The sequence below is a fragment of the Petromyzon marinus genome, chromosome 35 (genome assembly GCF_048934315.1).
Source record: "Petromyzon marinus isolate PM22_M1 ecotype Great Lakes invasive population chromosome 35, UKy_Petmar_22M1.pri1.0, whole genome shotgun sequence".
NCBI classification, from domain to species: domain Eukaryota; kingdom Metazoa; phylum Chordata; class Hyperoartia; order Petromyzontiformes; family Petromyzontidae; genus Petromyzon; species Petromyzon marinus.
Window position 1 is genome coordinate 5,797,111 of NC_133701.1, and position 27,638 is coordinate 5,824,748.

General features: G+C 52.1%; 1 protein-coding gene across 4 annotated transcripts in view; it reads left to right on the top strand.

The window, feature by feature from the left end:
* Positions 1 to 26,894, top strand: part of GNG7 (G protein subunit gamma 7) — a 267,648-nt gene extending 240,754 nt beyond the window's left edge. For 3 of the 4 annotated variants that reach the window (XM_032966122.2, XM_076071873.1, XM_032966123.2), the window contains 2 exons: positions 9,125 to 9,286; positions 11,733 to 26,894. In XM_032966122.2, coding sequence (XP_032822013.1) covers positions 9,206 to 9,286; positions 11,733 to 11,858 — 207 coding nt within the window. In that variant the 5' untranslated portion in view covers positions 9,125 to 9,205 and the 3' untranslated portion in view covers positions 11,859 to 26,894. Of the gene's footprint in view, positions 1 to 7,940; positions 8,170 to 9,124; positions 9,287 to 11,732 lie in introns of those variants that run through there. The other variant, XM_032966124.2, reaches the window with a different exon arrangement.
* Positions 26,895 to 27,638: the final 744 nt, after the last annotated feature.

The window sequence follows — 27,638 nt, forward strand, 5'->3', positions numbered from 1 at the left end:
CGATCAAGCGGGGGCTTTCGCGGGAGCCGGAGCTTGAGGCAGAACGATTTGCAGACCGTTTCTGGTCTGAAGGTGACGGGGACAAAATATGTCGCTTGCTGCTCAAAGGGAAGGAAGGAAAAATAAACCGAGCGAACAAACAAACAGACGGCGAACAAGCGCACTCCTGAATTCGAAAGGAGTTTGGCCAAACATCGCAGTGTGCTCTTGGCAAGACGCTCCTGAGAGGGCGTCTTTGAGACCCTCGTTGAAGCTTTACTGGGCCGAAATCTCACTCGGTTCAACACTGTTGCAAATAGTCCTCGCTATTGTTGTTGCCGTCGAAGTAGCAGCAGTAGTCGTGGCTCTTGCGCGCTGCTTTGGCACGATGTCTGACGCATTCCATTCTTCAAGAACCCTCCCCCCCAATCTCACATTAGCATTTAATTTGCATGCGATTTGCATAAACTTCAAGCAATCGCTTCTCACTTGCACACAATACGCAAGGCGTGATTTGCAAGCGCGAATCGGCAGGGGGGTGGGGGAAGCCTCCCGTTAGCTTCGTCCAGACCACGGACGCGAAACGTCGGACACCGCGTCGGGAAACTGCACCGCAGACGAAACCGCGAAAACCCACGCGGGCGGTGGTTGACATGAGCGGTGGTTGACACGAGCGGTGGTTGACACGAGCGGTGGTTGACACGAGCGGTGGTGTACCGACTTCAAGGATGCTCGGGGAAAAAAAACAACCACCATCACCAAAGTGTCCCCTTTGACCCCACGCCCCCCCCCCTTCTGCCTCCCCCACCGCATCCTCACCGCTCATCACCCCCAGAGCCGACTTTGTCCCCGGGCGTGATGTGAAACCGCGTCCGGTGATGGTGTCACCGAAAATAAATGCTGTCGAGCGGGGGGGGTGGGGGGGGGGAATCCACCTAGATCCCATCGTCTTCCCATCGTCACGTGCTCGCTCGAGAGCCCTCGTGTCGAGCGTGACGTTTGTGGCGGTGCAGAGAGAGAGAGAGAGCGTGGGGGCAGAGACGGGTCTAGAAACTGGGGGGGGGGGGGGGGGGGTTGGGGGGCAAAAGTGGGGGGGGTGCAGGATGGGCAATCCTGAAATTTCAAGCTTTTTTGTTTTAAATAGGGGCCCTACGTTGATTTCAAAAGCAAATCACCTGATGTGCACTCTCCGGCGAAGATCAGTCCAAATCGCCGGACCCCGCCAGCTCCGCTCGCTACGACTCGGGGATTGGGGCAGAGTGGGAACTTGAGCCTTTGGGCCTGCTCCTCGTGCTGGGAACTTGAGACAAGATTTATTATATATATGCATATAAGATTATATGCATATACTCAATCAAGATTATATGCATATAATCAATCAAGATTGCACGCATATAATCAATTATATGCATATCATATTCTGCATATACTAGATCTGATTGATTTCTCATATAATCAATCTCTGGTGTCTTAAGGCGCGATTGTATTCAAATCGCGCCTTCAGAAGCAACTTATATCTTTAGGGCCTTTTACATTTCTTGAATCTTCAGTGTTTGGGGTTGGATCTGATTTGTGTGTGTTTTGCGCGTGTGTGTGTTTCGCCCAGTGCTTTGTGATCTTTGTGTCAGGTGTCAATTATTATATTCACAAATCCCGCAGGTCCCGCTCTCTCATGCAGTGCACACGTGTAGAACGTGAAATAGAATTGTGAGAAAAAATATTTTGCATCGCCGTTTATCGATCTACTGCTGGATGCCGGGGCCTCAACCTGCCGCGGTGGGGGTAGGGGGGATGGGTAGCTGGAGCATCCTTTACCACTCTGGTCAGTGAGGAATGTGTTGAAACGGGGGATCGGTTCAGATATTTTGCTCGTCACTCAAGCCAGCCATGCCCGGAAATCGAGCTCGGGTCAAGCGAGGTGGAGGGCCCAGAGAGTGCGCGTTGCGTGCACTCGTGTGCATGCGTCTGTATCGTCTGTTGAGGCTCTACGGGGGATCTTTGTCTCTATGAGTTTTACTGCCCCGCGTGTGTTTTTCAGTTCCTCGTTAGGCTGCGTGGGTGGACTTCAATGCCAAGAATCTTGCGTGCCACTGAACTTCCCGGTCGCCTGGATAGTGCAAATATGTGTGTGCGTGTGTGGAAGTGAGTGCGTTTGTGTGCCCAGGTGCATGTTAGAATGCACTTATTTACACGTCAATGTACGTGTGTTTCTACACATGTGCATGCATGTGCATGGCAATATGCGTGTATATGTAGAATGCATCTATGTGCATGGAAGCGTGTGTGTGTTTTCGGATGCATGCACGTATGTTAGTGTGTGTGTGTCTTCGTCTTTTGTTTACCACCGTTGAATAGGGAGTGGTGGCGCAGCAGTTAGCGCGCTGCGCTTTATTGATTCCCGCTCACGACCCGAATTCGATTCCTGCTCACCACCGATAAATAACAGGTGGCGAATATATGCACCGATCCTGGGCCTCCCCTAGATCGACTCAGCCTTAAATTACGACCTGACTACCTGCTGCAGTGTGCAAACATCATCAGCACTGGGGAGACGAAGGTGGCCGGCCATGGTGCTGGCCACCCACCACGTACCCAATGTAAGGTGCTCACTAACAACACTTGCCCCCAGCAGGCTGTTGAAGGCCACATGGGGGGACATCTTTGTCGTTACCTAGCACCAGCCCTGGGTACATCGATACTATAGTCATATTTGTAATAGAAGCAAAGCAACAAAGGCAATGCAAAGCAGATGTGATGTTGGTGGGGTGGGGGGGTCTCATAGCTGCAAACTTCACGTGAGTTATAACCCCCACGGTTGGAGAGTGCTAGAGTTCCCTAATGCCTGTTGATTTGCAGTCATGCGTTAGCACGTGCCTATGTAAAAAGGGTCAAAGTTCAGGCCCTGTATTTGTTCGCTAGCTCGCTCAGCACTTGCAGCAGAACGAGCGTCAACCCGAGCCACCTCTGGATGGAAACTTGGTCTACTCGACCACGTAGGCCACGTGCGTTGTCACGTGGCGGGGGACTGGGAGGGGTGGTTTTAAGACCTTTGCCCTTTCAACTGCCGTACCGCAGCATTGTGGAATCGAACCGCCAACCGCTGGGTTGGCCTCTGCCATTGCACCACTGCAGCGTCCGTGTGTGAGATCGCGTGTTCATACACGGTACGTAGGCGAAGGTGATGTTGGAGTTCACTCTTAGAGAGGCTTTTCTTGACCGCCCCCCTTAGCTGCCTCCCCCCCCCAGGTCCCCTCCCAACCGCTGTGAGAACCCGCGGCGGCTTCTGTGCCGCTTACGAAAGTCGTCACCACTTCTGCATTTCTTTCTCGGCTGGGATAGAGACAGGGGGCGTGATGGTGCAGTTGCTGCTGCTGCTGGTGGTGATGATGATGATGATGCAGCTGTTTTTGGTGGTGGTAATGGTGCAGCTGTTGCTGTCGGTGGCGGTGGTGCAAATGTTGATGGTGGTGCAATTGGTGGTGCAGTTGATAGGCCGGGTGATTGTGGTGGTGGTGCAATTGGTGATAGTGGTGCAATTATTAGGGGTGGTGGTAGTGGTGCAACTAATAATAGCAATGGTGGTGCAATTGGTGGTGGTGGTGCAGTTGCTATGCAGCTTGGTGGTGGCAGTGCAATGAATAGTTGAGGTGGTGCAGTTGTGGTTGATAATTCAAGTTGGTGGTGGTGGTGGAAGCAATACGTATTGAGCAGTCAATGTTAGTGTTGGTGCAGTTGTCGTTGGTGGTGGTCAGATAATAATTGGTGGTGGTCCCTCTGCGATTATTGGTGGCACAGCTGGTGATGGTGGTCGTGGTGGTGATACAATGGATGATGGTCTATGTGGTGCAGCTGTTGTTGAAGGTGATGCAACAGGTCGTGGTGGTGGTGGTACAATGGATGATGGTCTTTGTGGTGGGTCGGGTGCTATGAGCGGCCCATCCATAGACTGGTGCAAACAGACACGCAAACGCACACAGATATAGAGAGGCATAGAGACAGAGACGCAGAGGTCATGAGGTCGGTGGCGTTGTCAGGTGGTGGGGGTCGCAGTACCGGGCGAGGGGACAGACCCAAGCTCGCGACTCCGTATGTAAATGGTCCGTGGTGGAGGTGGGGTGTGTGGGGAGTTTCTATTTCCAGCGTAGCCACACGGTTTAATCACCTGCTCCAATCACCGCCCCCCCCCACCGACTTGCTCCCTTCCCTTCAACTCTCCAACTTGCACCAACATCCGCTTCCCCCCCTCCCTCCCTCCCTCCTGCTGGCACCCCACATCTCAATCATGCACGCAAGTCTGCAAACGGTCGCAGTTTATTGGTGCGGTAAATGCGAGTCAGCCGGGTCCAGTAGGTAAAAGAACACGCGACGTCTTGTTCATGCACCTTGTCTCCCCCCGCACCCACCCACCACCCCCACCCCCCCCCCCCGCGTAAAAATAGAACTTTCTTTTTTAATGCCGAGTTGGGTTTGGGATCGATTCTGATATCGATCACGAATGCTTGATGTTGCCTGGAATCGAATTTATAATAACGCAGCGAGCTAATCACTGGTCCACCCCTCTTATTTGGATTGTAAGTGCGTGCGCACGTATGTCGACTGAGCCTCAAATGAGTAGCTGGTGTAAACAGCGCCACTGGGGAGACAAAGGTGGCCGGGCGTGGTGCTGGCCACCCACCTCCTCGTGCGCCGTTCCGGCCCTTCATAGGTGCTACTCACGAATAGCACTTGCCCCAACAGTCTGTTCAGGCTATACGGGGGATCTTTGTCTTCGTGTGCATGCAATGCGTGCATGCATGCGTGTGTGTATGTGTGTGTGTGTCTGAACATTTCTTAAGTCTGTTGCAAAAAAAAAGCGCTGCCGTACGCACAAACGCGCGAAGATTGGTTTCGCACATGGGTGGACTCGCTCGCCGTGAGAGTTCTGCAATGCTCAAAGTCTCGCGCTAAAACTCTTGAACAATCCCTGACATGGCTCGCCACTCGAGTCGAGCTGTGGCTGGGAATCGAACTCGGAACCACCGCGGGGGGCGGCCGCCGCTCCTCCGCCCTGCAGAAACAGCAGCAGCGGCGGCGGCGACGACGAAATAAATAAATAAATGCGGGTTGGTTTTTTTTTGTGTCGGGTTGTTTGTTTTACGACATATCTGCCGTGACGCGTAAGCTGCTCTTTGACGATCAGCAGCGGCTTCCTGCCGGGAACAGGAGTGACCGGAGCTGTGACGCGTGGACGCGTGGGCAGAGGGTGGGGGGGAGGGGCGGTTGAATTCCAAGGCGTCTGTGCCGCTGAAATTGCCCCTTACCCCGGAAATCAATTTAAAAAAATGCAATGGCATTCACCGATGGTTATTCTGCCGGCCACTCGCATTAGCGAGTTGGCTCATCGATGCCCGATTGATGATACGTGCACGACGACGACGATGACGACGTCGATGATTGCACTCGAGGCCGCACGCACCTGCACACAGGGACAAGTGCTGCACCACACGCGCGCCGCGCTTGCATTGTCTGTGCCCGCGTCTCGTCGTGCGGCAAACACGCAGCCGTTGTGCTTTTCAAATAGCCCTGCAAGTGCGTGCATGCGTATTTTGTGCGTCTGTGACTGTATACGCGCATATGCAAAAATGCAGTAATGTATGTGTCTATATATAAACTGTGTGTTGTGTGTGTGCGTGTGTCGCGGTCAGCGCTGCGGTACGGACCCGGCAATCCTGAGTTCGATTCCCGCTCGCTGCCAACACCGGTGACGATTATCTGAACCGCTCCTTGGCCTCCCCCTAGGTCGACTCAGCCTCAAATGAGGACCTGGTGCGGTGTGTAAACATAAGCACTGGGGAGACAAAGGCGGCCAGGCATGGTGCTCGCCACCCATCCACCTCGTGACGTCGAAGCGCAGGGCCCCCCAAAACACAGGGCCCCGGGACGGTCGCCCCCCCCCCCCCCCATTTTCTCCGTACCCCAAGGATGGCTCTGTGCGTGGTTGTAATTAATCCCTCCGGTGTTTAATTTAACACGCGGCTAATCGGGCTTAATGCAATAGCCGACCGCCGCTAAGTGAGTGACGGGGCTGTCCACAGCGGCCTTCCCACTTTTCCTTTAAAGTCTTCGGCAAGATTCAAGTTTCACATTTCATGAATCGTTGCGCGCGACTCCTCTGCCTGCTGGCTGCTCTGGCGGATAATTACTGCTGCAAGGCTCGGCTTTACAAGGCTCGCCTCACGAGCCTCGTAGTAGCATCATCGTCATCAGCAGCAGCGGCGGCGGGAAGAGCAGCAGCAGCAGCAAGCAGGATCTGACACATGAAAGGGTCCGGCAGAGCCTTTGAGACACCCGACTCCAAGTGGTCTCTGGCGAAAGTTGAGACCCATTGTAGCTTCTGATGGAGCTGGTGGCGATGATGGAAGATGGAGTGCGGGAAGGGAGGTTCGGAGTTTTTCTTTGGCTTTTGTTGTTGTTGTTGTGTTTAGCTGTTATAGACAGACGGTGGGAGGGGGAGCGACTTGTGGTATTTTTGACGCTGCCCAACTAAGTTTTGAAAGCGTTTAATGCAACAGCTCTGTCCTGTCCTGTCCATGCATCTTCAACGGAGCGGGGAGCCGGGGGGGGGGGGGGGATGGGGGTGGTCTATAGTGCTCTTAAAGATGATCCCGTTCGAGTGAAACTTTAGCCTCAACGTGCGTCGCTGTCCGGGGGCTATATTCTGGAGCAAAACCGGACAAAGTGATTTACGGACATATACGTTGAACTTCTTTCGCACCGCACGTAGCCAACCGTGCTAAACGGAGGCGCGGAGATGTTCGCAGGGGGCGTCCGCCAGAAATCTCGGGAGACACGAACCAAAGCTATCCGCGTTTCGCCCGACAACCACCCCCTTAGCTCCCCGGCACGGCTGATTGAACTCTTCCGCACACACACACACACATACTCGCGCGCGCACACACACACACACACGCGCATGCGCGCGTGCTGCGGAGAGTAATTTAACATCGATGTCGCCCCTCGTGGATGCCGTCGCGCTAAAATAAGGAGCAATCGAGCGTAGCCGAATTCTGCGCCGATTGTGTCGTCTTTGACTTAATGACCGTTGCTGTTGCGTCTCTGCGCACGGCCCGGCTCTCTACGTAGCTCGCCCCTTGCAGGTTGCATTTTGCGACAGCGGATTGTCTCCCGTTTGACGCCGGCCACTTCCGCGCCGTCCGCTCGCCGTGTAAGCTATACAAGACGAGAGCCATTTGGCTCCCGTGTCTGCCTTCGAGCGTTGCGCGTGTTCAAGGATTGTGCGCGCGTGTTGGTCGGTGTGCCCCGTGCCTGCCTGTATGGGGAGCGGTGGGCACGGCGGTTAGCGCGCCGCGCTTCCAACCCCGCCAGCAGCTCGAGTTCGATTGCCGCCCACGGGCCGCCAAGCACCAGAGACGGTCCGGGGCTTCCCCTCCCCCCTAGGTCGACTCGGCCTCATATATAAGTACCTGGTGCGGAGTTTAAAACATGGTGCTGGGCCACCCGCCCCCTCGTGTGCCGTGCCGACCTTCATAGGTGCTGCTCGCAAGCGGCATTTTCCCCCTACGGCCTGCTAGAGGCTATACGGAGAGGCCGGGGTGAGAGATCTTTGCCAGCGACACAAACACATGCCCCGTGCTCCCCTTGTACAGCATTGAATTTGCACCGCACCTTTTTTGGGGTACACCTTTGAAATAATGCCCATCTACATTGGTGGCTCACCGCCCCACCTCCCTTCCGCTTTGTCCCCCCCTCCCCCATTCACGGATTGACCCCCCGCTTCACAGAAGCCCTGCCGACCCAATTGATGTCCCCTAAAGGCCACGGGCTGGGGTACCCCCCCCCCGCCCGCCTCCTGTTAATATCGCGTGGGGCCTTTCACTGAGCGCCGGGGTCCACGGAGGGGATGAACGGGGCGTAGGGGGACGGAAGGAGCAGAGGCGCCGCTCGGTGCTGCCGGGGCCGTCGCAAGCTCTCGGGGAGCCGCGGCTAACAACAACAAAAAAATTTGCCAACGATTTACGTAGAAGTTAAGTAAAGGCAGGGGGTTGAATAGCGAGGGAGTCCAACGGGGAGAGAGAGATCATGGCGGCGACGGCGACGGCGTCCTTGGGAGTGGAACGCGACGTGAGGATCGCACGTGGCTTCGGGGGTTTTGCTGCGACGTTCTGAAGAAGAAAAAAAAGGGAGAACAATGTAAAGGTTACATTGTTGGTCGAATGTGTGTGAGAATGAGAATGTGTGTGTGCGAGTATGGTTCTGTGGTGGCTGTGTTACTTCTATAAGTGTGATTGCTGTGTGTGAGTGTGTCCTTCATAGATGCTACTCGTTACAGCACTTGCCACATTAGTCTGTTAAGGCTATACGGGGCGGTCTTTGTCTTTGTTACGTGAGCGTCTGCGTCCGTGTAATAGAGTGTGATGATTGCAAGAGCTAAACGGTGTGTAAGTATATGTTTGTGAGTGTACGTCTGTCTGTGTGAACGGTGGTGGGGGGGTGGGTGATGGCGCAGTGGTTAGCGCACTGCACTACTACGAACCCGGCTACCCGAGTTCGATTCTCGCTCGCGACCAACAGCAGGAGTGTGAATATATGAACCTGTGCTGGTTCTTCCCAAGGTCGACTCGCGGTGCGGTGTGTAAAGCATCACAAAGGTGGCCAGGCATGGTGTTGGCCACCTTTCCCCTGTTGTGCCACGTGGGCATTCATCGGTGGTCGCTAAGTGCACTTGCCCCACCAGCCTGTGGAAGGCTATACTGGGGGGGGGGGGGGGGTCTTTGTATCTGCCTCTGAGTGCATTTGTGCGCTACTAACCTGAGCTCCTCCCCGCCCAATGGCTCACATCAGCGGCGAGCGCCGGTCCTGGTTCTCCCCCGCATCAACTTGACCCAGCTGAGTACGAGTATCTGCCGCAGAGCTGACGACGGCGACAACGACGACTGGGCGTGCGTGGTTCAGACCGTAACCCGTGATGATTTTCAACTATTATTTAGCCAGTCCCTCAGCACGCTCTCTCTCTCTCTCTGAAGAAGAAGAAGGGTCATTGACTGAAACATCAGCGAGTGTTCTTCTGGTCGAACGACAACGAGGAGGAGGAGAGGGTCCGTGCTGAGCTTGCATCTCCCCCTTGTCTCCCCGTGTCTGTCTCCAGGTGCGAGAGCCCACGCCTGTGACCTGAGCCCCGGAGAACTACAGCCGAGCGCCACCAGCCGCCAGCCGCCAACCGCCAGCAATGTCCAGCACCAACAACATCGCACAGGCACGCAAGATGGTGGAGCAGCTGAGGATAGAGGCGAGCATGGAGCGGGTAAAGGTATGATGACGCTCCCTCGGCCCCTCGCACTGTGTGCCTGGATGGCTGGGTGATTGGTTGACTGCGTGGGTGACTGATTGGGTGGCTGAGTGATTGTTAGTGCAACCCATAACCCTCAACCGCCCTTCTCCACCGAGGCCAAACATTTCCATGTCCGCGTGGAGTGAGAGAACTTGACGCTGCTGCAGTAGCAGTAGCAGCGGATCACCGGGGATATTTGCGCTTGCCAGATTATTTCCTTTCATCATTTTCCTCGTGTCATGCCGCTGACATCGCAGACGATGTATATTGTTCGAGTGCCTGGGGGAAAAAAAAACGCACGCCGTTGATGCTTATCCGGCGTTCGTTCCCCGTCGGTGCGTCAAGCCCAGATAACAACCCCGAGGTTTCGCGCAGTGGGCCTCTGCAGATTATAGTCCCCAGGGTTTTAGGCGTAGGCCCTGCGCCCTGTCGCACTGCGGGCGCCCCGTGGCAGAGTCTGCTGGACGGGGCGCGGAGCACGGACAAGCACTCGATGTTGACGAGGGCTCGTGAAACTCGCACTTTCCTTGGCAGCATTTAAACTGGGCATTTGTGTACAGTATTGAGCCGTGCTGTGCTTTATCACACTCTGTGCTTTGGCCCTGAGACTACGCTGGCTCTTGTCCGTTCCCTTGTAAGGCCGCTGTTGTAGCTCCCTGTCCGCTCCCCCCCCGCGTGACTACCCCAGCCGATAAGTGACCCCTGGTCTCACTTCCCTCGCATCTCACCGTAGTAGTCATATCTAAGCGTATAATAGGTCATGTTAAGTCTGTTGCGTGTGTGTATGGGGAGCCGTTAGCGCGCCGTGCTACGAACCTGGCGACCCGAGTTCGATGCCCACTCATGGCCAACACCGGTGACGATTATCTGAACTAGTCCTGGGCCTCCCCTAGGTCGACTCAGTCTTCAAAATGAGTACCTGGTGCGGTGTGTAAACATCGACCACTCGGGTGAAAAAGTCGGCTGGGTGTGGTGCTGGCCACCTACCCCCTCGTGCTCCATGCTAACCTTCATAGGTGTTCGCTAACAGCACTTGCCCCAACAGTCTGTTAAAGGCTAGAGTGGTGATCTTTGTCTTTGTACGAGCATGTAAGCATATGCATTTATCCTTGTCTGTTTGTGTAAATTCATCTCTGCGTACATCTAGAAAGCCTATGGGCCGCTTTATAATCATATGGGTCTCATGTATATGGGCCACTATGCCAAGTGTCATGGATCTCTGCGTAAGTTCATGGGTCTTGAGGCACGTCTGTCGTTCACCATAGACTTGCAAAGAAAGGGCCGCGCATGTACACACGTACATGCACGAGTACTGTACACGTGGTGGTCCGTGCGTGTACCCTTGCATACGTCCACCCGGCAGCATCCAAATCTCATATCTCGTGGCTCCATCACCACGCCCCCCCCCCCCCGCATCAATCCCCCTCTACACCCCCCGCCCCGCCGCCACCCCCACGCCCCCACTCTTTAGGGATTCCGTTTGATGGTGATACCTTACCCAATAGCCTGGCGGACAGCCACGCTTTCAAGTGGCTGGCGGTGCACCACAGCCTCTGTTTGAAGCCGACTGCCTCTTGCCTTCCACGCTTCCTCTGCCTTGCAGGCAGATGCCTTTGGCTGGGCTGGGTGCAGAATTGATCTGCTCATGCTGGACGGGATGCGTGGCTTCACTTGCTGTGTCTGACGTGCGCGGGGGGTGGGGCAGCGGTTAGCGCGCTGCGCTACAAACCCGGCGACCCGGGTTCGATTCCCGCTCATGGCCACCACCGGTGACGATCATCTGAACCGGTCCTGGGCATCCTCTAGGTCGACTCAGCCTGCAAATGAGTACCTGGTGCAGTGTGTGAACATCGCCACTGGGGAGACAAAAGCGGCCCGGGGGTGGTGCTGGCTACTCCCCCTCGTGTGCCGTGCCGGCCTTCATTGGTGCTGCTAGCTAACGGCACTTGCCCAACAGTCTGTGAAAGGCTATACGGGGGATCTTTGTATACGCGCGTGGCCTGGTAGTGCACCTAGCCTGGCACAAGCGCCATGGTGACACCACCGACACATTTTATGAAATCGTTCTCCCAGGACAGCCACGCTGAGTCTCACAGCCCGTGTTCAGGAGGGGGTCCTGCAATGGTTTTTATTTCGTTTTGCAGTAGGGGGGGGGGGGGGCGGGGGGGGGGGGGGTCGGTGGGTGTGTGGGGGGTGATGATTGCCGTGGATATTTCCGATTGAGCGATCGATTGGTGAATGCCGACCGTGATCACTGCTGCTGTTGTTGCTTTGTGTTCGGTTTGTTGTCCTTCGCCCACGCACCTCCGATTCGCACGGTTGGCTACGTACGGTGCGGAAGAAGTTCAATGCTCCGTACGTAGACACGTGCTGTTGTTGTTGCCGTCGTATGCGAGACCACGTGACGCGTACGCGTTTTCTGCAGGTGTCCAAGGCCGCCTCGGACCTGATGCGGTACTGCAACGAGCACGCCAAGTCCGATCCGCTGCTGGTGGGGATTCCCAACTCCGAGAATCCCTTCAAGGACAAGAAGCCATGCACCATCCTGTGATGTCTGCACAGCTAGCAGCACGCACGCACACACGCACGTACGCACGCATACCTTACACATGCACACGTGCACACGTACCTTACACACGCACCTTACACACGCACGCACACGCACTTATCTGCTACACTTCTGGTCCAGCAGCCACGGCCTAATCCAGGCACACGCGCGGGAGGTCTGGCGGGCAACGATAACCGCCTGGCGTGACACTATTTGGCCACCCGGCGCCCAGATTTTCGCAAAACGCCTGCACGTAGTCGATTTGGCCCCCATTAGGTCAGTCCGTTGGCCTGTTACCAACCGCTCAGCCGACGTCTGCACGCATGGACACACACGTACGCGCACACAGATGCAGAATACACTCAGAGACGTACCCCGTCTAACCCTGTTAGCACGTAGGGACAAGTGCTGTAAGCGAGCACCTATCGAGGCAGTGAAAGCGCATCAAGCGGCGGTGGTGTGGTGTGGTCGACGCCGCCGCGCGTGCCCAGCCGCCTTTGTCTCCCCAGCGCCAGTGTTAGATCGCCACGGCAGGTGCACGTTTTAAGGCTGAGTCGACCTCGGGGAGGAAGGGGTTTATAGATGGGGTTTATAGGTGCGATGTGCCACTGATGACTTGTCGCGGCAGGCAGGGAATCGAGCCCGTGTGGCTGGGATTACTAGTGCAGCGAGTGAACCACTGCACCACCGCACTCTCAAACACACACACACGCTCACATTCACACGCATTCGCGCGCACACACACACGGGCACCCATCATTTGTGTTCATCAACAAGAAAACACAGCACCCCCCACCCCCTTCCGACTGACTGGCTGACGGGTTCGATCCACGGTAGCAAGTGTGATTGTGGGAAGGGGAGGAGGGGGGGGGAGGAGGTTGTAACCTCCCTCCCCGCCTCTCTCCAATTCCAGTCGCCCCCCAAGCTGGCACCGCTGATGAGTAGGTATGTAACGATGCATCGATTGGTGGGCCAGGGTCGATTCGCACGCTCGCGTGAGAGTCGACTTTGTTTTGCTTCCTGTACCGTCGTCTTTTTGTTGTCTTCTCCGTGCGTTTGGTTCTCGTGGAGAAACCCTGGCAGCCACTCGCGACGCAACTCTTTCACCGCGATGGGAATTTAAATAAGATCGTCATCTGCATAATCGATTACCGAATCGATTCGACCCCCGCCTTCCCCCCCCCCACCGCCTCCCCCCCCTCCCCCCTAATTGTGACGGTTGCCAAATCCTTGCAATGTGCCGACAAAGTTAAATTGTGCGAAGCGTGTCTGTGCGCTGTCCTGGTGGATTATGGGTAAATCATATTCTAAACGAATAAACAAAACAAAATCCAAGGATCAGCTTTGTCACCAACAAACATTTTTTTTTATTACATGTTTTAAGTCCAAACTTACCATCCTTGAGAATCGAGGTTTTTTTGTGTTTCGGCGACATTCTCACCCGCGACCGGTTTTGCCTCTCTCGGGTCTCATCAGCAACATGGTAGACCAGAAGTTTGTATTTTATTTGTATTCTCTTGACGCCCCCCCCCCCCCCCCCAGTTAAAGAAACGAATTATTCAGAGCCAGAGGGAAGGAAATAATTTCAAGGTATAATCGACGATCGCGAAATGTGTCCACAATGTCATATACATCAAAGAGTTCTTAACTTTTTTATTGGCAATTTGACAGGAGAGTCTGAAATATTTTTGGCGAGGCGGGGGTGGGGGGGGTTGAGGAGGGAGGTGGGCAGGGAACGTCCCCTTTCCCCCCCCACTCCCCACCCAACCTCCCTCTGCAGTTACCCAGTGACCCCATTCTTCGGATTGTAAGACGCACCCTCAAACCTGTGGCAATAAAGTCATGCAAATCTGGCCTCACGCGCACATCAAACTAAACTATTTGGTCTTTTTTTCTATTTGGCCAGGTGAGGCCCCACTGAGCTGTATGGCTCTCGTTCAGAAGCGACATCGCCACAAATGATGGCTCAACGAAAGGTGGCCTATCACGTGGACATTTATAGCAGCCAAATATATTTGAATAAACCTCCCGGATTAATTATACGAAGTCGCGCTCTTAACTTTTGGCGGGGGGAGGGGCGAGAAGGGTTGGGGGGGGGGCGGAAAAAGCAAGCGCGTCTCACGATCCGGAGAAGGCGGCACCACTCATCGATCCCACAGCGAACAACAAAATAGCGAGGTGGGGGGGGGCGGGGTTTGGTTGGATCTCTCTCCATCGCTTTGTGACGCGTCGAGTGACGTCAGCGCGCGCGCGCGCGTGGCACGCGGAGTGTTGGAGCGTGCGTCGTCTGTCCCCCTCCCATGCCCCTCCACACACCCTGGACCCGACCGCGCGGACTCTGCCGTTGCTGCTCCTGCTGCGTTTGCTGACTCGTGCACACGGCCGCGCCTGCCTTGTCCACTACCCGGCTCGCAGCGGGCAAACTAAATGAATCCTTTCAACTTCTCGTTGTGCTCGACGAAGTCGCGGTGCCCATTACTGTCGGCGGCCCATCCCAATTGGGCCTGCACTCCCGAGAGGCCTACCCCTTGCCACTCGACGTCGAGCGCCTGTCGGCTGCCCAAGTGCGATGCCTGATAACTCGTCGCCGTGCCTTTGTGTTTTGTTTTTTTTGGGGGGGGGGGGTCTGCCCCAAAAGTGAAGTGATTTAGACTTCTTTTTAATAGTTTCGTTTAGTTTTTGCACAGCTTACCCAGACATATTCCCAGTGCCTGTCCGTCCAGCGTCCGACTGACGCACGCATGTACGCGCGTCGCGCTCGGCTCCTTAGCCTAGGCGTGGTGGTTGACACCCGTTTTGCCAACCTCGTTACCGCAGTGATTGGCATCGTTATCATCACTGCTATCAATAAGTGGCTGGCACTCATGACATTAGATGGCTGCTTTGGCGTGCCCGTGTGTGTCTGCCTGTGTGTGATTGTCTCTATGTCTGTGTGTCTGTCTGTATTTGTATGCGTGTCTTATTTGTGTCTCTGTGTGTTTACGTGTGAATGTCTGTGTGTATGTATATGTCTGTAGTTGGACGTGCCCGTGTGTGTGTGTAGGCCTATGTGTTTGCCAGTGTGCGTCTGTGTGTGTCTCTGCGTATTATGTATGTGGTGTGGTTGTGTAGACTCGTGTATGCGTGTGTGTGTGCATTTATCTGTATCGTGTCGACGCAGTTCCCTCTTTAACAAAATCCATTTTGATATTAAAACAACAGGCAACATTTGCACCACAGTATGTAGCTGTAACCAAGACCAGGTCTCTCGAATAAAATTGCAAAAACAAAATAGATACAATTTCTAATAACAAAACACTGGCGTGCCATAACACAAGCACACGCACATTCATAACACACACACACGGAAAGTCGTACATTCATAACACAACACAAACATGCAAAGTCATACATTCGTAACACAATCACACGCACATGCTAGAAGAATGAATCTATGTGTAACACACACACACCGCAATCAAACAAGAACATTCATTCGTACAATCGCGGCAGATGTGATTCTGTTCAATTCTCCATCTATGGGGGAGGGGGGGGGGCTACAAAAAAACTCATCGTTCGCGGTGTTCCGTAGATGTTGAACAGACGTGGCTTTAGTTTAAAGGCCCCCCTTAAACACCTCTCCTAAACACCACCCCCTCTGCCCCCCACGCTCAAGGTCCCTTCTGTTCACCGAAGGAAGACGCAGGCAGGGGTGGACCCCTCTCCCGAGCAAACACAACGCGCGCACCGCCCCTCTTATCTTTGTATCCAACACACAGAGAGACCCCCCCCACCACCACGCACACCTTCATAACCTTAACAGACTTTTGGGGCAAGTTGCTGTTGTTGACACACCGGACCTAGCGGGGATGGGATGGGGGGCTCAAGGATAGGTGCAGATAATCGTCACTCGTGTCCGGTGGCCGTGAGCGGAAATCGAACTCGGGCCGCCGGATTCGCAGTGTAGCGCAGCGCTAACCACTGCACCACCGCTCCCCATCCGTATCTCAACAAAGACGAGCACACACACGCGCACGCGCGCACATGGACACTCACGCCGCCTCTATTACTGCATCGTCCGGGGCTGCGTCAAAGCGGAAGTTGTCTCCGGTTTTTTTTTTCAATTCCAATTTGCGAAGCTTTGAAACTCGTGGCCACGAACGGCCCAGCGACACCGCGCGCGCGGCACCGGACAGGGTAACGACAACAACAACACGCGTAGACCCGCGTGCTCACGATCATAAGACGCTCCGCGAAGTAAGACGCAGGCCCCTTTCCCCACCCACTCCCCCATCCAAAAAAAACCCCTGTGCCCGGTCTCCATAGAGTAGCACAATTCCGAGCTCACGCGCACGCACCTACCAGATAATGTAACCCCCCCCCACCCCGCACATTTGCTTTGAGTACGGGGGGGGGGGGGGGGGTGCTTCTTATAATCCGGTACAAGATTAAAGAGCTGGTGTTTGTGTTCCGGGGAGCGTGGGTGGTGAGTGAGTAGGAGTGAGTAGGAGTCGTTCTTTTTCCTTCAGCGCGCTGTTATTTGAGGAAGGTGGTATTTAAACAGCCGAGGTGTGGTTGCGTTTGGGGTGGGTGGGGGGGTAGAGGTGATTTACAATTATAATTATTGTTACTATTATAATATCACGTAATTACTTTATTGGTGTTAACATGAAAGCTAAGTGGATGCATCTGTGCCGTAGCCTTGAGTGTGTTTTTTTTTCCTAAATGGGTTTTCTGTGCCATGTCTAACTTCACATACATCCACCACCGCCACCACCCCGCATTCAAACAACAACAGCAGCAGCCCGACATTCGCCACCACTAAGCGACGGATGACGTCACGCCGCAGGGCTTGTGCCAGGCCAGGTGCACCTCACCTTGCGAGGCTCCGTGGCGCGTGCAAAGGTGCGTGGGGATTTCCCCCAGGATACCCCCCCCCCAGGCTGTTATAGGTTTAGCGGACTGAGACGATTGAGACGACGGTGATGATGGGTGGTGATGGGTAGTGATGATGGTAAATGCACCACGTGTGCTAGTCCGCTGCTGTGCTACCTCCCACACCCCCTCGATTCTCAACTCGCGGTCGCAAGTCGTCTTCTTGTCACGTGCAGTCGGTGCACCGCTACAGTGATTTGTGGGCTGTCTCATTGTTCACTCTCCTCTCTCTTCTGATCTCTGGCGCACTGACTTTACGTAGTGACGGCTGCATTAAACCACTGAGCGCTAAGTACCACTGAAATACTCAATTGGTAATCAAGGCATTGAAAGGCAATTGACTTTGTGTTATTAATTATAGTATGTGTTTTGTTTTTTTGTCAAAATGGGTGTTTGGTTGGTAAAGAATATTTTTGATGTTGGTGTTAGGATACTGCTGTCGCTCAGCATGGTGAGGTATGGTCATATTAAACCCTGTGACCCGCACAGCCGAGGGGAGGTCCTCATCCAGCAGTGAATTGACCAAGGGTTGTACGTGAACAATGTACAAATCTTGATTTAAAGCTTTCGTGACTGCAGGGATTCATATTCTTGGTTCTTTCGGTAAAAAAATTCTTGCTGTGGTTTTCACACCTGATGATGATTGCTTGTGTTGCAGTCGAAACGTCGTGAGAATTTTTTAAATTGTTTTTTTTCCCTTCTACGTGGCTTTACCGAAAGAACCAAGAAAAATGTACAAATCTATTGCCATAGCTGCCACTGATGAAGCCAAAGTCCATTTAGAAAATTGACACCGCACAGCCAATTAGCCTACATGCTACATACATGTATTTAAGAACCGCGGTCAATTGCTCTATAGTCGTGCCATTCCAGAAATATACGAATATATTTACAGTGAGACTTTGGAGTAAAACAAAATGAACTCTTAATTTTATTACCGCTCTCAGTTTGCCTACTGCAACGCCGGGAATTATAGATCCTCACGAATCTCATTGATGAACTGATTGGTTTGTTAATTGATTAAATGGTTGGTTGTTTTGTGAATAGAGTGGTTACTTGGTTGATTGATGGGTTGGTTGTATACTTGATTGATGGTTTGGTCAGTCGATTGATTAATTGATTTTTGCATTGGTTGATTAGTATGGCGATTAATCGATTTATGAATTAGTCAGTTGGTTGATTAATGGATTAATTGCGCGGTGGGGAAATCCCTTAATGAACGTGCCATGGTTTTTATACAAACGCGGGATGCGACGCGGGGCCTTAAACTACACTTCATGATGCTTAATTACTCGGCTCGAGAAATTGGCAAACGATAAATTCACAACAACAGGTGAAGTCGCGGTTATTTTTCCCGAGGATGTCAACTCATCTCCTGTTTACAAGCCCCCGGGAAATAGCGGAGGAAAGTCCACACTTCACAATGCCGGTGGACGAGCCATTGACCATCCGATGGCCAAATTGTCAAATAATTTGCGCCTTGATTTAGATCTGAGCCTCGGTAAACAATCACTCTGGGCTGTACGCTGGACGCGACAACACCGCGTGAAACGTTGCCACTGAAGACAAATTTACAAATTCACACCGCGCGTTATAGCGACCATCACTGGTAAATCGCACGACGCCGACATCACGTGACACGAGTTGCTGTATTAACCCGACCTATATTAAATACTTAGGTGTAGCCTTTACACGATTTAAAAAAAAAACCTGTGGAACCCACGTTATTGCTAATTGCTCGGACATGTAACGATTCATAGGCTAAAATTGATGCTTACGCTCGCGATATGTGCGTGTGTCTATAAAGCTATTGTTTTATTGTTCGTGCCAATCGTATGTATGTGGGTATATTGTACTTCTTTTGCACCGTACGTGACCAACCGTGCTCATCGGAGGTGCCGGGGGAAGGACAAAAAACTAAACACAAAACGCAGTTCTAAAGAAATGAATTTTCAATTCAGATGTAAAAGTGCACAGCTCCAGTGGCTTCATAATATCGGAAGGAAGAGCGTTCCAGACGGCCGCGGAAGCGCCAATGGCTTCCTGATATCGGAAGGAAGAGCGTTCCGGACGGCCGCAGAAGCGCATCTAAAAGCGCGCGATGCAGTGACCATCTTTGTTCGATGGTTTGCCAAAAGCCGCTGCGGCGAGGAGCACCGGAGTTTGCGTGCTGATGGTGTTGAGCGTGATGGTTTGTGGGGGTTGTAATTGACCGAGTAAATGGGGGTCGGGGGGGGGGGGTCGAATGAGAGACGGCAAGGAGGGCAATGCGAACGAGACGGATCAGAGTGGAGTTGCGTCCAGAGCAGTGGTTCTTGACCTTCACTGCAGCCTTGCTGTGCACCCCTTTAGTTCTCTATCGTTTCAAAAGAAATCTACAATGTTAATAAACACGTAGAGGGTTTGACGACACAAAGTAGTTGTACGTACGTGTCCGTGCTTAATTTGTGTTTTCGATTATTTACTTTAACAAAAAAAATCTGGCCATGTCTCGCACCCCCCAGAAAGGGCATCTCGCACCCCCAGGGGTTGCGTACAACCCCGAGGGGTTAAGAAGAACAACCACTGGTCTCGAGCGCAAACCAGCGAGACGTTGCAATAGAAAGGAGACAACGCGCGGGGTCCACCGATGCAGACGAAAGCGTGCAATGAACGAGACGAGACGGACACGCTCTTGTCGACATTGCGATCGAGGCAGAATGTACAATACGCACGACGCAAGTAATGCAAACTAAACAGGACGGAGCTCGCGATATTAGACGACACGAGTGTGAGACGGAGCCCACGAATAAGGCGGAACAGACGAGACATGGCAATGCCAACACGGCTGTAAAAACGATGGGGGTGGTGATATACGAGACAGATGCTGAAAACTGAGCGCGCAATTCAAACCAGACAGAGCATAGGAGACAGACAGACAGCAGACACTGGATGGTGCAAAACAAACGACGTAGAAAGATAACAGGTTCCTGCATATAATCATCTTTTCAAATCTTGACGATTAAATCAAAACGACCCAGTATACACGGCCCAGCGTTGGCTTGTGGTTTGGATCCGTCGGCCCAACGTTGGCCCAACGTTGACCCCAACGTTGGCCCCAACGTTGGCCCCAACGTTGGCCCCAACGTTGGCCCCAATGTCGGTCCAACGTTGGCCCCAACGTCGGCCCAACGTTGGCTTGTGGTTTGGAACCGTTGGACCAACGTTGATCCAACGTTCCCCGTTTGCTCGGTGGAGGGGGGAGGGGGGTGATTAGTTGATTCGCCATCGGCATGCAAAGAAGGACTTGAATCGTGACATGTCCAGTTGTTGGACTTGAAATGCGTCGCTCGATTGGCGTTGTGCGAGCTCGACCGATGACAGCGATCACATGCTCATGATTTCATTTCTGATAATGATGGCTTTCTCATCATCATCATCATCGCCAACATCAGTGGCTACCTTTCGCGTGTTTGCTCTCACTCTCCTGTCTTTCTCTCTCTTAATACTAAACAGTGCCAATTTATGCTAGGGTCCAAAATTGACAGGAGCTGGCCCCAGTTTGTGACGATTGTGTTTTATGCCGATGTCGCTGTTGATGGTCGGATTTCGGGATGACGAGGAGGAGGAGGTGTGAGTGTGTCTGTGACCTGCTTTAACGCGCAGAGCTTGCACTGTTCGTGGCTGCGTATTCGTTTGGGACATTTTGTGCAACAAATATTTGTTTTCGGGAGAGAAGGACACGTGTGAACTGAACGGAGTGCACACACGTGCACGTGCACACACACAACTACATACGCACAGGGGAAGAGAACACTTGGACACATTGGTGTGCACGGCGACACGCACACACAGGCGTGCCCTCATACACTAATACACGTACAGATACACGCGTACACACACACACGTACACAATGTCCACTGACATACATGCAATGGCACAGACCCAGGGACGCATACACACAGAGACCCACTGACACACAGACCCACTGACACATCACACACAGACCCACTGACACATCACACACAGACCCACTGACACATCACACACAGACCCACTGACACATCACACACAGACCCACTGACACACACACACAGACAGACCCACTGACACATCACACACAGACCCACTGACACACACAGACCCACTGACACATCACACACAGACCCACAGACACACGAGTACACACACGTGCATTGATGCACACGCACGCACGGGCGCCCTTCTCCGTGAGCTGTTTTTGGACCCTGAGTTTGTAACGCGGTGCGGCCAAAGCACGTGTGAGTGCACACTTACGCGTGCGTGCGTGCACACACGTGTGTTCATGCACCCGAGTTCACACGCATACATGCACGCGCGTGGCCCCGCGTAAGACGCCTCTGTGGGCTCACGTGTACGCACTGCACACTTGATATTGTTTTGGGTTGTGTTTCGTTTTCTTTACTCATATATATTAAACAAGTAATTATTATAAGGCAGTGTTTCGAATCAGAATGCCATACATAATAATGACACTTTTTGTTCCTGCTATTATAAGTATATGCCTATTAGATGCGCAAAATTGCACACGCGCGCGCGCGCGGACACACTTTGCACACGTGCGATGTACTTGTACGCGCACGTGTGTATAGTACACCGATCGCATTTGCTTAGTTGCCGACTGGCTCGCTTGCCCGTCTGCTTCGCGTGAGTTCACGACAGTGTGAAACCCTATATATATAGAAGTTGGTTCTTTGGTTGGTATAGACTCTGTGGGCTAGTGTACAACTCGAATGAAATATCGCATCCGTAAGTTTTAACAAAAAAATCTACCGGTTTTTTTTGGCACTGGACGATCGTGGTCGACAAATTTACAGGTGGCACGGAAAGTTTTTTTTTTGCGTTCATTTCAGATGTGCCATGCTTATGCGTACACCGCAGGGAGATGGAGCGATGTAATCAACTCTATACAGGTGCTGGGTGGATCGTCGCATCGCGGGATAGTGAAGGGGATGGTGCCGGATGGTGGGGAGGCCTTCATTCAGCAGTAGAAGGATCATGGCTCGTCTTTTTAAAATCAGAATTTTTGACCCAACTGCAATGAATATTGCCCGTGAAATTTCACGGTACAAGCCTCTAACACCCCCCCCCCCCGACCTTCTTAAAGCGTCTCCCTTTGGTGGAAATTACACATTTCTATGGCAGTGGCCAAATCCTCGATGGGGCGACTGCTATTGACCTGCCACAAAGCAGTACCAAATTGTTCCAGCCTTGTAAAGATGATTGGCCTTTTTAAATACGCTGCGTAGTAGTTAACGACATAAAGTCGGGCTTAACGCAAATGCGATGTTTAGCTTTTATGGCAGATCAAGCTTTTGGCTGGCAGGGATTTTTTTTTTATCTGCAGCTGTTAACGCCCAATGCGTAATAAACCAAAATGCAGTTGCATAAACATTTATATTGTTAAAAGATTTGTCCCCCAAAAGTCCAGTGCATAAGCTGTTTTCAACGCGCCGTTTGACGAACTGCAAAATGGATTAGTGGTCTCATGACTGTGTCTGTCAGCTGTAGCCGAGGTGGCGGTGGTGATGATGTGGGAGGAGAGGTGGGGGGGAGGAGGAGGAAGAAGAAGAAGCGGTAGAGCTAAAGTTGTTCTGCATCGGTCTCTGAGTACGAGATCAGTCGCTAGCTAATCTCTAAAATATCCAGAATATTTTACAGCTAAACCTACTTCGTTTAAAGCAACTCATTTTGCACCGTACGTGTTTTTATTTGCCAATAAGTGTGCGGTGAAAAACTGAAAATGGTTTCGTTACGTTGAATTCGGTTTAATTGCCTGCGGGTGATAATGCCGATGATGACGTTCAGCAGCTATTCTGAATTTTCACGAATAAAACATTTAACGAATCGGAGTTGAGAATCAACCACGAATTTAACATTAATCCCATCTATAAAATGACACAAATCTTCAGTTGATAAACTTTGTCGCGTTAACTATTCGAAACGCGACCTTTGTGCCAATCGTAACGGCACTTTAGCTGTCACGTGATGGATTCCGCCTCTGCGATTGGCTGTGGATGTTGATTTCCACACAAAAGTTCGATAGCCAATCGCGCTCCTCCTCCTCCCCACCTCGTGCCACGCCGTCGCCAGTTAGGGGGACGCACCGCGATTGGCTGTCGCCTTCCCGGCGAGTTGAATCTTTTAAACCAATCGCTGGGCTCGCTTATGGAAGCGAGGGTAAGGAAACCCCCCCCCACCCACCCTCCTCCGTTGCGTATCAGTAGAGGTTGTCACGATTCATCGATGGATATCGATTCGCATGGATTCTAAACACGCATACATCGTATCACGCGCATACGAGTCTATGTTTTTCCAGTTAATAATACAGTACTTGCTGTACCGTCGGTTTGTGTGAGTCGCGCAGCCACGAGAGGCCGCTATATTCACCACTGTTCAAAAATTATTTTACAATGGATGATCCTTGTCATGGTATCACCACGGTGCGAACATTTTCGAGAAATTTCACTAATCGGCGGTCGGTGTGAATCGTTACAACCCCGGTGACCGGAGCGCGTGGCGGGTTAATTCATGTTGGAGTCAGTGTCGCAGTAGTTAGGTAACCTGATTACGATTATTATTATGATGATCACCTGTGATGGTATTCCAAAAAAAAGTGTCATATTTTCTGTGTTCTATTTTTAAGGGGTTGGAGTCGGAAGGTGGTGGCTGGATAAACCTTCCTGGCCACGGAAATTGTATTCCCCATCTACCTATCAGCCAATCGGAACGCGTTCCTGTGCGTAGCCTTAACCCTCGCATCTTGATGTCACTGGTGCAACCGCGTGACCCCGTGTGACCCCCCCCCCCCCCCCCCCACTAGCCCCAGCCAATGGTCAATGTTTTGAGAACGAGACGCAAATATATATTAAAAAAACAGTCGCACCGATGTTTAGTATTTTGCAGAGGCCATAAACTCCTGTGTGTTATGCCCACGACGTAGAATAATTGTGTTTACACGTCAGGGGTTACTGTACTATAACTCCGTGTCATAAAAAACAACACAAGGTGTTAGCCTGAAATGTCTCGATCGAAGGCTATTTGACATCGGCTGCGGTGACTGCGTTACCTGGGTCGTCCTGGCCGTCGTATATCACCGTTCAATTACCTCGATTGAGAAGAGATGCGTCGTCATTCGAGGCAGAGTTTGTAGCGGGGGTTTTATTCGGGAAGACGCCACCAAATTGGTTGCCAGTGTTCACGCGAACGCCGATATGTCGACTCGTAAACGTGGCGCCTAGAGTAAAATTACATAAGAATACAAATAACCGCACGCACAAAGACACACGCGTACAAAGACACAACCACGCACAATTCACACATAGGTACACGATTATCAAGGATGTGTTTTTTTTCGGATTCATGCGAAAAGTTAAATTGGAGAATCAGGCCGGGATATAAGATGATTCGAAAATAAGTATATATATATAAATCCAACATTTGCGTCGGATTGATCCGAAATCTTGACATCGTATCGAGCGATCTCACTTGAACGATGTTTCACCCTCAAATTTTCTTCCAAAGAGCGGCGTCACTTGGCATCGGGTGACATCACATTTGTTCGCACATTTTTGTAACAATGCGAAACGAGCCCAAAATCTTCAGTAGATAAATTAAATCCTTACAAATTGCGAAAATCTTACATCTTAAATGTTGTATTCTACAATTCATAGCGAGTCGAACACAAATGTACACGTGGACACGTGTACAAGACAAAGATCCCCCCCGTACAACCTGAACCGACTTTTTGGGGCAAGTGCTGTTCGCGAGGACACATGTGCACACGCACATACTCTCACTTATAGATTCGTACACACACGCTCGCACGCGCACGCGCGCACACAAACGCCAAAATTCCCCGGAGGAATTAAACCCCCTGATTCTCGACACGTGGGTTACGCAGCACAGTGACGTCACGGCAGTGGTGGCGGTTCCCAAGATTTTTTACCGGAACAGAACTCGCTCTCGCGGGGATCGAGAGAGACATCGGATCCTGTTAAAGCGACAACCATTCACTTTCATACGGAGCCACGTAAATGTAACGGGGTTCGGCCCTTTATCGATCAACTGCTGGATGAAGGCCTCTTCCCCCACGCGGTGTCGCTCATGGGGAGAAGCTTGGCCGTACTTATCTGGTTGGCGAAGATTACGGAACCTTACAAAACACGCATTCGGCTCTTATCTTGTAGCCACAATGTCCAGGGCTGTGCTGTTCACTACGAGTTGAAAGCTTCGTCAACGATAAAAAAAAACATCTACTGTTAAAGTTCCGTAATGGGCGTGAAATGGCAGCACTGTTGTGACATCACTGTGACGTCATTCTCGTCACCGTACGTTCTCAGACCGCGTGCAAGTTCAATGACGTCACGGCAATGCCGTCGAGTCACGGCCCCACAGTTGTGTCGACCGACACGATGCGACGTAGAGTTTCGGTTTTTGCAGCGTGTTTAATGAAACGATCGCTTTAATGGAGCTCCGTGAAGGTGAATGGGGGTGTTGATCGATGGATCGCCATTCGCTCTGCGAACATCAAAGCTGAAAAGAGACTTCACAATTAGAATTGGGGGGGGCACGCTAAGCACCAGGGGCGAGGCGAGGGTCAGGGCCTGGCTGGCTGAGTTTGTTACGATCAGGGTTAGTGCCGTCGTCTGTTTAGCTATGTTACTCGGGTTTGGGAAATGGTCTGACCGGGTCGTGTGGTTTGGGCTAAAGGTAGGGTTAGAGTCTGGGTAGGTGGTGCATTAGGGATATGGGTGGGGTTAGAGTCTGGGTAGGTGGTGCATTAGGGATATGGGTAGGGTTAGAGTCTGGGTAGGTGGTGCATTAGGGATATGGGTAGGGTTAGAGTCTGGGTAGGTGGTGCACTAGGGATAGGGTTAGAGTCTGGGTAGGTGGTGCATTAGGGATATGGGTAGGGTTAGAGTCTGGGTAGGTGGTGTATTAGGGATATGGGTAGGGTTAGAGTCTGGGTTGGTGGTGCATTAAGGATATAGGTAGGGTTAGAGTTTGATTAGGTAGTTAATTTGGACTTGGGGTAAAATTAGATTCTAACGAGGTAGTTCATTCTGGCAAGGGTTTGAGTCTGGGTAGGTAGAGTATTCGGGCTAGGAGTAGGGTTAGAGTTTGATTAGGTAGTTTATTTGGACTAGGGCTAGGGTTAGATTCTGGCTAGGTAGTTCATTAGGGATAGGGTTAGAGTCTGGATAGGTAGAGTATTAGGGCTAGGAGCTCGTTGGCTGGTACGGACGTTTGTTACGGGATATTTCCAGGGTGGCTTGTCGGGGTCGGGCCGAGTGTGTGAGTGCCGATGGTGTGGTGAGGGCTGGAGTCTGGGTAGCACGGAGCTTGCCCTGACCCCACACGAATATTATCCCTCTCCCACCTTTGGCAGATTTTGGCATTCCGTTATCCATTCACTCTTCAGCGTTGGTGTCCGCATCGCACATATTCAGAATCGGAATATGTATTTATACTGGAGGAATCCGATGAGCTGTAAAGCTCTTTGTCACAGATGTCCAGTAGCAACCCCACAAGGCCCAAAGCCATGCACGACCCCTACCTCTGCCCCCCCCCCCCGCTCCGAACCTGCCCCCCATTATTTTTTTTGATAAACCAGTCGCCAGACCCTCCGAGCAGTAGCAGCAGCGATATTCGCGAACAGAAATTTACACCGGCAATCAAACAACACTTTTGATATACTATATATTATATACACACAACTCTCTGTCTTTTCATCAATTAATTGATTGATTCACCCATTCATTGAGTTCACCGCTCACTCATTCGTTCGTTCTGGACGTTTTCTGCCCGTCGTGTTCATCGGTGAGTCCGCTCTGTGGTTGTGTATCTGTAGATACAGTCAAACTCATGTAAGACCGCGTGTCTAGTAGCGTTAATAGATGCTGTAAGGAGCACGTGTTATTAAGTATAGCTCGCCCCCCCCCCCCCCCCGACTCTCTTCGTCTCTCTCCCTCTCTCTCTCTGTCGCTCTCTCTCTCTGATCTCCTCTTTCTCTGCCGCTGGGATTATCGTAACATGTTGGTTTTTTTGGCTTGATTTCGGTATTTTTTTCTTTTCTCCCTTTGAAATAAATAACTTTAATAGTACTGTGGCGTGGCGTGTCGCCCATTGCTTTGTTGACTGCGCGCGCGTCTGTGTGTGTGTGGGGATACGTCTCGATAGGGACCTCGGCAATCTTTTCAAATAATAATGAGAGCCGTTTCCTTTTGTTTTGTGCATTTTTGACTCAAACATTCTTAGAGCTGAACCACGCGCATAGAGATTTACTTGTACACGTGTAATGGGCAACTTCCGCGACACGTCGTGTAGAGCAGGGGTCCCCAAACCCCGGGCCGCAGATTGGTACCAGTCCATGGCCTGTTAGGAACCGGGCCACACAGCAGGAGGTGAGTGCGGTGAGTCCGTGCGTGGCCCGCCCCATTATTTTATTATTTACCACTTCTGTCCGCGCCTCTTTCCTGCACTGCGCACTTGTCTCAGTCACGTGGTGTTGGTAAGCCCACAAGCTCTAACCCCTAGTAGCCACAATGAGTACAAAAACAAACGTTGCTGGAGAGCTTCTTTGAAAAGGGGGAAAGACCCAATGATGAACCCCCTCCTGCCCGGTCCGTAAAAAAATTGTCTTCAAGGAAACCGGTCCCTGTTGCCATAAAGGTTGGGGACCGCTGGTGTAGAGGGTACTACTTCTTTATTACTCACACTGGGCACGACACAGTCCAACACTTATGCCTTCTCACACCGAGTACAACACGAGGTATTAACGTCTCTACTAGCTACACGCACAGCCCATCACTCGGCGTGGTGCCACCGCTCTCACTTGGCTACGCCGC